General features: G+C 38.0%; 1 protein-coding gene across 1 annotated transcript in view; it reads left to right on the forward strand.

Moving 5' to 3' along the window:
- The window catches only part of OCA2 (OCA2 melanosomal transmembrane protein), a 225,150-nt gene that overhangs the window by 86,610 nt on the left and 124,489 nt on the right, over positions 1-14,051 (forward strand). Inside the window, exons 14-15 of the mRNA XM_075737488.1 lie at positions 3,013-3,151; positions 12,944-13,076. Coding sequence (XP_075593603.1) covers positions 3,013-3,151; positions 12,944-13,076 — 272 coding nt within the window. The remainder of the gene's footprint in view (positions 1-3,012; positions 3,152-12,943; positions 13,077-14,051) is intronic.

Here is a 14,051-nt window from a genome sequence, read left to right on the forward strand (position 1 = left end):
CTTCATATTTCTGAAAATTAATAACATGTTTTGCAACTACATTTAATTAATGCATGATTATAAATTACTGTTTAACCTGAGTTTAACCTGTCTGGCCAAGCAAATCTTGTTAATCTAGTTGAGTTTCAGAAAGATCTCGTGTGTTTTTAAAATGATCCTGCATGATGTAATGCTTGCAGTCAGTATCACATAAAAGTACACAAAATTCTATTAAAAGATATGCTCCCACTTTAAAATGTAGTGTAAAGCAGTGAAAACCAATTTTGCAAATGGAATTTATTCTAGATTGGGAAACAGCTGGTCAATTAAAGCTCCATTTGTCTTCTGTCCGATTATATTTTAAATAGATCACGTTGCCTTAGTCCAATCAATAATTTCACCGCTAGCAGTAAGCAAGACTGGAACTATTAAACACCAAGTTTTCTTTAGCTGTGTTGTAGAATATTTTGAATTAACTATAACTGGGAATAGATTGAAATCCAGATGTCAATGCAACATGAATTACTGTTCACAGGCAGAGCTACTGTAGCATTTATTTTGTTTTCAAAGAATCATAGAACAGCCCAGGTTGGAAGGGACCTCGAAAGATGATCTGGTCCAACCTTTCATGGGAAAGGGAGCCTAGATGAGATTATTTAGCACCCTGTTCTGTCATGCCTTGAAAACCTCCAGTGGTGGGGACTCTACCATGTCCCTGAGGAGGTTGTTCCAGTCATTAATTGTTCTCACCATAAAAATTTTTTTTCTTATGTTGAGATGAAGTCTCTCCCAAGTGTGACTTGTATTTGCTGCCCCTTGTTTTCTTCATGTGGCTCCTCATGCAGAGAGAGCCTCTGCCTTTGTAGCCACCCTTTAAGTACTGGAGTTTTACATTAAAAGTATAACAAGTATTTTAGTTTTATACTAAATGAGTTTGTAACACTGAAGAAGGTGAAACTCAGTATGCTGGAAACATTTATATTTGAATCACTATCAAAGCTAAAATAAAATTTTACCTTGCCTAGTAAAGCCAAATAATTGCCTATTTCTAAAAGCTTCATGCTGGGGATCACTTTTTTTTTTTTTTTTAAATCTTACTGCCATTGTCTTCAGCTCTTGTCTACAGCTTCACTGTGTTGCACTGCGCTGTCATTGCCATGGAGATAAAGCTTGCAGAAAATCCTACTGACTCTATGAATATAAGGATTTATATTTCCATTAATAAGGCGTAAAACATGATACTTGTTTCACTGCATTTTGTAGTAAGATGATAAAAAATTTAATAACAACCCCTTTTTAGCTATAGTTTATTTTCAAGATACTTTGTTATTGTGAACTGGAAAAGGCTAATGGTTGTTCACATGGGGAATTATATAACCAGGGTAAGTAAATGGAAGAAGTTTGATCCCACCATATAGCTGACACATTCTGACAGTTTTATAGTTTGGGTTTGGCCTTTCTTGGCATACGTCAGAGGTTTTTTCTTCAAGCTACTTCTAAGCCCATCAAAAAGAAAGAATCACTAAAGAAAAGTTAAGGTTATATTTTGAAACACTTGGACATCAAGAAGCGATGAAGTCAAAATTGCAAGTACCATTGTGGTTTTGTACCGCGGTTGATACAATTGGGCCAGCTGTACTATGAAGTACCTTTTAAATCCATAATTTTGTGCTGTTGGTGAAATAGTGTATTTTTGCAGTTATTTTGTTCTGAAGCTTTTATGTGCTGACATATGTGTCATCTGACAGTGGTTTTTCTGAGTTTTAAATTGACACTTTTGGCCACAGTGTAAGTCTACCAAGTTAAGCTTTTGTGCAATACACTCTTTTTGAAACACCGCTTTTAATAATACAGACTTAGACTGAATAGTAAAGCTCAACTCTTCCTTCAGAGAAACATGTGACAGCACTACAGCGAAAGTGATCCTGAGACAGTTTTCTTGCTGCCCACTCTCCCCCCCCCCATCCTATATTAGGTAGAGGAGGCAATAATTTAAGCGTGGGCTCCATCCTTACACCCTGGAGCAACATTTCAATAAGCCATGACCTGAAAAGCAGTCGTTCTTTATTCCAGAGTCCTTAGGTGTGACCTTGCCTTTCAGCCTTTAATACCACAGCCCAAGTGTAAAGTCACATGTGTACTTCAGAAATGAGCAGATTGTGCGGATCTGTGCGTAAATGTAATTTGTGCGAGGTGAAGTAATCTGCGTGAAGATTACTGTGTGTAAGTGGGCTCTGAGTTGAAATGGATCGTGAGGTTACTGAGTCAATCCCAGTATTTGCCAGAGCACTTTAAGATGCTTCTTATTAAAGAATTTTACTTTTTCTTATTAAAGAAGCATCTTACTAAAGAAGCATTAAATATTTTTGAACTGCTAAAAATATTTTGAGATTTTTTTTTGAATAATGAAGAATGTGTATTTCCTAACCTTGTTGCATTATAAATAGAAATACTCATGATCAAGCTTTAGAGGAGGGGAAAAATAGGAACAGAATAAACGAGATAAACCTAGGCTGAAAGCTGAGGTCACTAAGAGATGATTCATGGCCAAGAGGTTGCCTGCACAATCCTCTACCACTGCTCCCCACGTGAAAGTTAACAACTGATGCTGAGTACAGAGCCTGTGATTGCCCAGAGTAGTTTTCCATAGGTCAGTGTGACCTGTGGACCATGGTTTAAAAAGTTGTATGACACCAAAAATTTGAAATGCTATTTTCTGTGTAGTACAACTCTTGTAATAGTTGATTACTTTTGACAAAATGCTTTTTAAAATGCATCAGTTATGTTACCATTAACTATTGCATTATAAATGTAAAAAAAAAAAAAATCTATCTTTTTTGCATTTATATTGCTATAATTACTGTAACACATGTAAAATTAAAACTTTAACAATATACAAACACACATATATTATGTTTAAAATCCTGCAATTTTTCAGTGGAATGACTGTATTTTGTAAATTTTATAAGTTTTAAGATTTAAGGTAATTTAGTCATAGGGTAAGAGGTTAATTTAATTCTCTCTATACTGCAGGCTCTGCGAAGTACTTAACCTTGATCCTAGGCATGTCCTAATTGCAGAAGTAATCTTCACAAATATTGGGGGGGCTGCCACAGCTGTTGGGGATCCTCCAAATGTGATTATTGTTTCAAAGCAGGAGCTGAGAAAGAAGGTACGTATTGCAAGCTGCTCGGCTACTAAAATTAAATACTGATGTTGACTTATGCAGCGTTGAACCTTCTCTTCCCCCAGACAGCCATATAAACAGAACAGAATCCACTATTTCTTTCTTAGTAGGATGATGAGGCAGAACAGAGTGATCTTTTGGGGACAAAATTGCAATGAAGAAGAGACTTTTTGATAAGGACCGAGAATACCGGTTTCCGTTATTTTTGGTGTTGGGGGAAGGGTTTCCTTGTCAATGGCAAAGTGAAGAAGGAAGCAAAACAATAAAGGGTTGTAAAGAGAGGGCAGCAAGTTGGAAGAAAAGAAAAATGTGAAAATGAAGATTAAAATTCAAAAATTTTTTTCAGAATAGGCTTTCTCTCAAAAGTTTAATATATTGAGACAATTTGTTTCCTTTTCAGAAATTTCAAACCAGAAATAATTGTCCACACACAAAACCCCCCAACATGAGAGGCGGCGTTGCCCCCACAGAGCAGTGTCATACCCGACCCCACTGCAGGCAGAGACTTTGTCCTTCAGCCGCAGCCCAAGGGGGTGTGGGGGGTGAGAGGAGAGGGGGGCTCCTGCCATGCAGCATGGGATGCAGCTGGCTCCCACCTCCTGCCAACACCGTGGTATCCCCAGGCTGCAGTGGCAGATTTTAACTTCCAACACTTGACTCTTCTATTTATGGATAAAATCTTTTCATTTTGCTGGGTGACCGGTGCTAAAGGGAAGGCTATAGTGGCTGGTGCTGGGTGGGACAGCAGCACTCCAGACGACTGCCAGCGGGACCATGCTGGTCCCACCATCTCCTCCAACCCACATGGCCCTCTCCACTCTGCAGATGGGCAGAGCCACTGCTGGCACGTGTTCACATTTGCAGCCTTCAGCTTCTGCAAAGGAGCTGGCATTTGCAAGAGTTTTCTGTGCTTTCAGCTATCGCTGCCACCCTTGAACAGGAGGACAACAAGTCTCACTTCTGCCTCCAGCGCCGTGCTCCCTGGCATCCCGCAGTCTGTCACCCGTCCCTGGTGTGCGGAGGGCAGCAGGGAGGCAGTCTGCTCAGGATGCAAGGGGCAGCCCCTGCGGGGATGGGGCAGCTCTGCTCTCCTTCTGCCCCTGCACCGCCAGCACCACCAAGCTGCACGATGGAAGGGGTAGTAATGTACCGGGCAAGTCTGTTAGGGACACCAGACATGTGTGTTCTCTTTTGGCCAGATGTCATAAACCCACCAAATCAATACATTTAAAGGAGTTCAATGTAGTGTGTGAGCTAGTGTGAAAATACCTGTGCAAGTGGGATGAGGGAATTGTAGTATGAAAATCTAGATTTTTTTTTTTTTTTAATTTGGAGTCAAGTATGTCTATTTTGCTGTACCAAAAAAGGGTATCTTCTAATTAACTGAACACACTCAAATTAATTAAGTACTGTCCAGGTTGGAAAATGTCTTTGAAAGTTCATAGTATTTAATAATGTTTACCTTCAAAATATTTGAAATGTGCTGCAATTAGTTTGTTTGGATGACGACTTTGGAGACTCTGTAATATTTCTGGCTGAGGATTTGATAGCTAAATTTTACATTTTTAAACATGAATTCTGTGGAACTATTTAAACCTTTTCTAAAAGAGAATAATTAGCACCTGCCATGCAGGTCATTTTCCTAAATACTCAGAAACTCTTCATCTCTGTAGAACCTTTGAGAAGTGGCTATAAACATGGGAAGCAATTAAGCAATCACATTGAAAGGAAACAATTTTACATTTCTGTTGAAGGAGATATTGATAATTTTAGGAGAACTCAGATATATAAATACCCTAGCAAATATAAATACCCTAGCAAATGTGACATTACATGTTTCAAATCATTCTGTATTTGAAACAAGCACAAAAAACTTTCCAAACATTTTTACTCTGTACTATTTTCAGATCTTTTGTTGCATCACAGGAATAAGGACCTAATAAAATAGACTACATTCAGCACAGGACCATGGGACTTGTGCTGCTTCTTTCCTGTGTTCTCATCTGTTATATCTACATACATATAAATAAAAGAATGTCAAAGACCTGTCCTTGGCTCTGAGTCTGAGTGGCATGGACTGGTTTATGTCCTCACCCCCTCTAACAGAGATTTGCCCGGGAAAGCGCTGGCAGGAGCAACTGGATAGAGCCCAGAGTGAGGGCAGGGAGGGAGCTGGACCATCTGGCCTCTCACAGCCTGCGCTGTTGAGTTTATAGTGTGATTCCTAATTTTGTCCGCCTGCTCCAGCATCCTCCCTTTTATTCAGAAGAAACATAGGCATTGTTGTCTTGTTTCTGAAACTACTTCTAGCAAAGGCTGGTGTGCTCAAGAGTTATATGATGAACCCAAATTCTGCCTCCAAAATACATGGGCTGTCTGCTATATTTGTACCAAGTAATTTTTCTTTTTCTTTTTTTTTTTTTTTTTTTAAAAACCAAATGTTTCAGAGGTAAAAATTCTTGAATGCAATAATGGCGTTTTGGAAACTGCACTTCATGCAGTATTTTTTACAGTGTCCATTATGATGTTTTCTACAGAAAATAGCTGGCTTTTTACCTCTTTTAAACATTATGGTCGTGTTTTTGGCTTTCTAGGAGATTTTTCTCCTTGATATTGTCATTGAAATTCCTCTTTTCATCCTCATGCCCTTCTTTTTCAGTGTTTGTTTTGCATAGTAAGTACAGGAGTACTTGGACAAATGCCCCTGTAGGAGTCTGAATAGTGTATTGCACTATCTGGATGGTAGGGTTTTCCATTTTATTAGGTGCCGTCAGGAGGAGAAGTTTAGTTTAAAGAATTTCAGTTCTTCCTGAACTTTTACTGTTGTACATCAGCCTCTAAAAACAGCCTAGTAAGATATTATGCAAGTTTAAAATTTCTTGGGAAACATTGATTTTTAAATCAATATAAAATGAAGTGCAGCCTTGTTACTTTGGGTGCTGTTATTGGGTTATAGCATTAGAAATACTTTACTCTTTGATTACTGTAGGGCTGGAGAGATTTTTCTCCCTAGATTCTGGGGAAAACTCATGTCATATTGAGAATATTTTATTTAAAGTATGTTTGAATAAATAAGCTTTTTGTTACTGTTTACTCATTAAAACGTAGGGATAAGTTTGTTTATTTGTCTTGAGATGCAAATAGATGCCAAAAGGACTTTTGCTTTGTAGCAGTGGTTAATTCATAATGCTGACATTTCCCCTACCATCATGCTTGGAATCAGTGGAACATTTGCATAATAGGAGAGGAAGATTTGTTGTACTCTTGCTTGTTCTCAGTGAGAGTTGGAAGAAGTCTCACAAAATAGCATGTAAGTTGTGATAGTAGGCAAGGAAAATAAGAGTTTTCTTTAAGGGCAAATGGAAAACTCAGTGAATACAATTTTTTAAAAAATTTTTTTTATTACCTTCAGAGTACTGCTACTGTGTGGCCATTGTTCACAAAATTATATTTTTATCTTGAAGAGATATGTGCTTCGGACTTTGGGAACTCCATTTTTATATGCGCAATAGAGCATGAACCATTTCGAAATGGTCATTGCTTTCAGAATGAAACATTAAGTCCTCTGCATTTGGCAACTTGACAGTTGTGCCTTTGAAATCAGAAGTTGCTTGTGCTCTAAGCTTAGGCTTTGATTACAAGATCATTAGAGAATTGGTGGTGAACAGATCTCCAGAGCAAAACGACAGTGTGAACATAGCGTGCACTAGTGTATCTAGCTTTAATCTGTCTAAAAGAGGTAACGATAAGAGCAAAGGCGGTTTTAGCATGTGCTAGCCACTGGATTATAACCTTTTATTTACTGTCTTTGTGATAAAGCTTGTACTGTTAATCTGATGTTTGCTGAGGATTTTGGGTTTTCAACATGCCACTCAGAGTTATTCCTGTCATTTAACAGGAATTCCCAGAAAAATGGACAGCCATCAGATTCTCCTGTTCTGCCTCTCAGGGACTTGCAGCCTTCATGCTGCAATTTAGCATGGTGTAATATTAGTTGGTTATATTTCATAAAAAAGTGTACCAAACCCTTATAAATAGAAGTAGATAATTCTGAAAAATAGATCCTCTATATGACTTTATAAAGATATTTCAAGCACTGGCACATTGTGAAATGGATTCCTGTAGTTTACTAGGCTATTTTTGGTGAGTTTGCTTGATACAAGGTTGTTAAAACTTTTAATCAATTTGTAAAACTCCTGCCCTTTCTGTCAATGTTTCATTGATTCCTTTTCTCAAGAAAAAAAATAAATCCTAGGCAAGGCATAGGAAATAAAATTTATGGGGTTATGGCTGATTTTTTTCCCCATCTCTGCATGTAGTAATCATTAAATAGTATAGTGCAAGACAAAAAAAGGAGGTTTGTCAGTGTCTCAGATAAGCATTATCTTCATGTAACTGTATTAGATCATCAGTGATTTCTGGCTCAGCGACGTCATGAGCGGTTCCCCCTGAGACAACGTAGATCTCAGTCACTCAGAAGCGATGGTTAAGCCAGTGTAGAGATAATAAATTACTCTTGCTCTTCCTCATTTCATTAGTTTTAAAATACTAAAAGTAAAGGGCATTCTGGCCAGAAGCGCAGTATTTTCTGCTCTTTGAATTGCTGCACCTAGCTATAACTTTTTGCTTTCTCTTTGCTCTAAAATGGCAGATTTCTTCTGGAAAGGTCTGAATTACTAGAAGTTAATTTGACACCTCCAAAAGAAGGAAAAAAAATCAGGATGATAGAAAATTAGTATTTTAGGAAAACAGTATGATACTTCCTCCTAATATGAAACTGATATATTTGACTTTGCATTTAAAGCTATAAAGCAAAGAAAGATGTCCACTCTGCTTCAGCTTTGAATCTATAGGCAGTGGAACCTTTAGGCTGTTGTCTTGCTAAAACAAAGTCTTTAGATTTTCTGTCGACTGGGGAATGGAAGAAATTTAACACAATCAGCATAGCCTCAAGTAAGGGACATTTGAAGCATGTATTGTATTTATCTGATGGATTGAAATCTCCTGGAAGAAAATTATTTCTTGCCTATTATGCATGTCAATTCTATTATTTCAGACTGTTGTGCAGGAAAAAAGAAAATCTTAATGAAAATGACATTTTGTTGCATGCAGCAGATACATGGAGCCCTTCAATGTGTTTTTACGATGCTGAATTCTGGCCCCAGCAGTGCAGAGGACTCAGGAGGTATAAACCGTGTTATCCACAGGCTCAGTGGAGATGTTACGTTCCCTTTCTAGGATGTGGGAAAGGGAGCAGGAGCAACTGATGAAGTAACTGTGCCACCATCCTTGTATCCTCTGCTGAATCGTTCATATTTGTGGTACAGTGTAAACCCTTCAGTCTCTGAAAGTTCTCCAGAGGCTGCCAGTTGACTACTAGTTACCTGAGAGTGTCTGGTGTGAAATCTGCCTGCTCCTTCCCTGGAGGCATATTCTGCGTGCTGCAGAGATGCTGGTGCTAAGCACCCAGCCCAAAGCATCAGGGTAGGCAGTGAACTGTTTTTCACCGTGAGGCCTTCTGATATCGGCCATAAAAGTGATTGTACTTGGTCGTTCTCAGCCTCGTCATGGCTGCAGGGTACAGGTTGTCCGAGGCTAGCAATCGTCAGGATTCATTTTCACACACTGGCTCTTGCGGATCAGTGCAAGGAGGTAATGGGGAGGAAAGCCGGGAGAGAGGGATGGGAAGGGAATCGAATCCAGCCTTGCACCATCCCAGGCAATACTGTCATGCAAGCTCTTTCCTGAAATAAGCGCACACTCCGTGTTAGAAAATGATTTGTTTCAACTGAATTGGAAAGCTGTTCTGCAGTTGCAGCAGAACAGCACGTTTTATTTTTCCCCCAGGGATCTCAGAGATAAGAACGATCAATGGGGTGATATGAAGTTTAACAAAATCCTGAATCTCAGCCCAGCTACTCTCTTTGAAAAGTTTGAGTAAGCTCCTGGATAGGATGCCAAAAAATCTAGCAGACACTTTTTCTTTTCAGTAGTGTCTGCAAATCACTTTTAAGGCTTATCTATGTCAGCTTTTACGTCATGAAGCTGTGTTAATTCCTGCTTTTTTTTTTTTTTAAGTGCATTGTGATCTCCTTCTCATTTCAATTCCTTTCAATTCTCAGTCAGACCTGAGACCTCTTTCTTAACCTCAGCATTTTAGTTTGCCTTCTAGGTTGATGTGATTTTCCTTTTCATAGAGAAATTAGTTTTGTAGGTTTCAAGTGGCACATTTCTTGTGCTATATTTTTTTGTTTGAGAAGCTTCTGCATTGTGGCATTTCAGTAAAAAAGCACAATTGTTTTGCTCTGAAGTTGGTGTGATATTCAAAACATAGAGGCAAGTGACTTCTTTGTAAATCTTTGCATTTGTTTGCAGTGATCCACTTCCTTAAATTCCAGTTCTGTTAATATAAGATAGAGACATCACATATTTAAAGTTGAGAGTTTCAAGGATTCTTTTGAGTTCCTATTTCTCTTTTTTATTTCCTACATTAGTAATTAGCTTTATGCCTGAGTATTTCTGCAGACAATGTCTGCCAACATATTCTGCCTGGTGGCTGGCATCCTTCTTCATGACGTGGGTGTATTGCTGCCAGAAAGGCTTTGTCTCCACTGCTCTTTTTAAGACTAGGTTGGGTGCAAAAGCGATTTTCCTCATTCTGGTAATTCTGATTTGAGTATATTCTGACCACTTCTAATTACTTTGTTGCTCCTCAACCAGCTATTTCCCAGTAATTTTGTTTTTCAGAGAATTAACATTTTTCCAGTCAGATTTAGGCATTGCTCTTTTGGTTAGTGTTGTTTCAGTGCTTCTACATCTTAATTCCTTTCAGCTTCCTACCTCTCTTCAGGTCATTTTAGAGACCATACAAAGCTGAATACTTATTTTCCATACTTCCTGAACTGTCTAATGGCACATTATCAATGCCTGAGCAATTTCCAAAACAAGGCCGGTTCACCTTGCTTTTAAGGATTCTGATTTTTCTGGCCAAAATTTTTCTGATTTTTCTTTTTTGGCTATAATCTTAGAGGCATCTCATTTAAAACTGACAATAAAACTAACTTATATTTGGCTGTAAATAAGAAAATATACAGGAGGGATATGTACTTTGAGGGCAGGTCTTACAAACACAGCCTTTGCAGAATTTAAAGTATTTTTTTTTCTCATTGCTATTTGTAATTTTCCTAGAGTTATGAATGTTGATTTCATCCTTCATAGAAATGCCTCCTCTAGCTCTGAACCTTGACTGGATGCCCAGAGTCCAATCTTTCTGAGTATTTATAAAAATTGACTTGTAAAGTCTGTCTTGCAGAGATGTCAGACATTTATCTGGCTGACCTATTATGTAGGCAAACTGAATGAAGGTATATTATTTTCCTTTGTGGTATCATGTTTTTCTGTCTGATTCTTAAAATAATCTTATTCCAATTCCTGAAGCTGCTTCTTTCTACTTTCATAAAAGAATGGCAGTAGCTGAGTTATAATGAAAGGCTAGCGAATGCACAGGTACACAGTTTCACCTTTTTAGTGGCTGGAGAGTAGAAGTGTTGTCATGGTTTAATCTGGTCAGCAGCTAAAACAACCACACAGCCATTTGCTCACTCCCCCCACCCTGCCCCAGTGGGATGAGGGAGACAATCGAAAAAAAAAAAAGGTAAAACTCATGGGTCGAGATAAAGACAGTTTAATAGACCAGAAAAGGAAGACAATAGTAGTAGTAGTGGTGGTAGTAGTAGTAATAATAATAATAGTAATAATAATAATAATAATATACAAAACAAGTGATGCACAGCACAATTGCTCACCACCCCAAGCTGATACTCAGCTAGTTCTCAAGCCAAACTGCCTCCTGACCCATCCCCCAGTTATATGCAGAGCATGACGTCATACGGTATGGAAAATCCCTGTGGCCAGTTTGGGTCATCTGTCCTGGCTGTGTCCCCTCCCAGCTTCTTGGGCGCCCCTCACCTTCTCCTTGGCAGGGCAGTATGCGAAGCTGAAAAGTCCTTGACTGCTTGGGAACGACTGAAACATCAGTGTGTTATCAGCTTTACTCTCATCCTAAATCCAAACCACAGCACTATACCAGCTGCTAGGAAGAAAATTAACTCTGTCCAAGCTGAAACCAGAACAAGTGGTAAGGAATATACTATTAAACAGCAACTAAGGATGATTTTCTATAGCTCATGAAGCTGAAACCTGTATTTTTAACAGGATCAAATTCTAATCCTAGGTCTCCATATTTATGTTTAAGATTTATTTAACTGTCTGCAAACTATGGATTTTTTTTTTTTTTTTTTTTTTAAAAAGCATTAATCTTTATCTGGCTATGAAAGTTCTTTACGACTTTAATCAGTTTCTTGTGTCATGCATTTTTTATTATGCCCTTTGGTGCAATGGAGAAACTTTTTTTTTTCCTTTTTTGAACCAGAGGCATTTCAGCTGGGACATTTCCACATAAATTCTTTCAGTAGGAGGCAATATAGCTGGTTTTAATTTGTCTTGGCATTACAGAAGGGTCTAGGGGTAGGTAGCACAATTTGGTAAAAAAATTGACTTGCAGAGATGTCAGACATTTATCTGGCTGACCTATTATGTAGGCAAACTGAATGAAGGTATATTATTTTCCTTTGTGGTATCATGTTTTTCTGTCTGATTCTTAAAATAATCTTATTCCAATTCCTGAAGCTGCTTCTTTCTACTTTCATAAAAGAATGGCTGTAGCTGAGTTATAATGAAAGGACTTTACAAGACTTTATAAGTAAAAAAAAATCCACAGTTTGGATTTGGTAAAAGGCAAGTCACTTGTAGAGGTATGCAGAGACATAAAGATGTTGCACAGGGCGATCCCATGACTTTCTAGAGTCTCTGGGAAATCAGTGGATGCTCTGAAAATTCAGCTTAGACAACCTGAGCTGTTCCGGGCTTGGACCGTGCTTTCTTCCAAGTGTCACAGAGATGCTCTGTTGGGATCACCAGTTCAGACAACCTCTACTCTGTAAATATAAGACAGTACTTTGCTACCATAGTATTTGGATGTGACCCTCTGTGGGGGGCTGACCCTGGCTGGAGGCCATGTGCCCACCAAAGCTGCTCTATCACTCCCCTCCTCAACTGGACAGGGGAGAGAAAATATAACGAAAGGCTCGTGGGTCGAGATAAGGACAGGGAGAGATCACTCACCAATTACCGTCATGGGCAAAACAGACTTAACTTAGAAAAAGAATAATCTAATTTAATACCAAGCAGAACAGAGTAGAGCAATGAGAAATAAAACCAGATCTTAAAATATTTTTATTATAGAAGAATATTTATGAGTTTAGATGAAATCCTGGATCAGACAGAATTATTGTAAAAATCCATGTTGTCAACAGTTAAAACCAAAAGCTGGTCATTAAAATTTAACTATTTCTGTGATTCAGTGTGATTTAAAATGAATTTACTGTGATTTGAGTAATGAAAGTGAAAGTTAATGATTCAGTTTTTGGTGGTGGTTTTTTTTTTTTTTTTTTTGGTCTGTTTGTTTATTTTTTCTATCCATGTCAGGAACACTAAATATATTTCAGAATAACTTGTAATGCAGTTTTTTAGTTCTCTGAATTAATGTGGCTTGTCTCCTTGAAACAGATGAAATACAGCATATACTGTACTTGGAACTTACTTTATTGGTTTTTATTTATTATTGATTGCTAAAGTACATATAGTTGAATACTTTTCCTTGTAGGTAATATAGGAAAATAACTGATTTTTAATTTAGGTTTTCATTTTTATTTCCAGGGATTGGATTTCGCAGCCTTCACGGGGCATATGTTTGTTGGCATCTGCCTCGTTGTCCTTGTCTCCTTTCCTTTTCTCAGACTTCTTTACTGGAACAAAAAACTTTACAATAAGGAGCCAAGTGAAATTGTTGGTAAGTGTGAGTGTGAAAACTTTTTTATTATCATTACATTGAATATGTGCTAAATGGAAAATGAATGGTGCCTACTACGATGTTGCCCTCAGATGGAAGTGCCCACTCTCCTTCAGTCTCTGAACATTAGTTTTTTAAAGAATAATTTAGATTTTATTTTTAGTCGTGATATTTTCTGACTTTTAGAAGTGGATGTTTTTCTGGTGCTAAGGTTGAGGTGTTGACATGAATTATTAAATATCTTTCAAAATTTATAGGGATATTTTGCATCATTTATAGCCATAGGCTTGAATACCAGCATGTTCTGTATTGCAACAGGTAACATCTGCTCAAGGTGCTGAGTTCACAACCTAGCTTTAGAAATATCCCAGGTTTCCCTTATGACAGGCATAGGACACTGGTGCATTCCCTCACTGCTGGTTTTCTTCCACTGGATTTTTTTCAACAATCTTTTCCTGGTCTTTGGTCAGTGAAGGACATTTCATCAAGAGTAGAAGAACTTTCCAAGTTGCCTCTGTGACTCTTCCAATCCTAAATTTCCCTGATGTATATTTTCTGTAATTCAGCCTGACTAAATCTATGTCATTTTTTAGGTTGCTCACCTTGGTAGCCTCTAGAAATCTTGGTAAAGCTGTTTCAATGGCTCTTCAGTATGTTGGTCCCTTTTTGTCTTCATGCTTTTATACTTTTCTATTCAGTCATTTTGAAGTTTCCATCACCGCTCTCAGGCTTCTGAGTGGTGAAACTTAATAACCCCCAAATGTTCACAATTTCTTTACGAGGTGAGAAATAATTCACTAAGTATAATTTCTTATCAAACTTTGTACAAAGATAGAAGAGTATAACTGTTTCTTCCCTGGGACTGATTTTTTTTTTTTTCCACTTTGGGCTGTAGGAGACTTACGATCCAGGTTTCCACTGACCATGCAACTGATGTTTTAATGTGCTGTACAACATTGCTGAACCTGTGTGTGT

The sequence above is a fragment of the Balearica regulorum genome, chromosome 1 (assembly GCF_011004875.1).
Source record: "Balearica regulorum gibbericeps isolate bBalReg1 chromosome 1, bBalReg1.pri, whole genome shotgun sequence".
Classification (NCBI taxonomy): Eukaryota; Metazoa; Chordata; class Aves; order Gruiformes; family Gruidae; genus Balearica; species Balearica regulorum.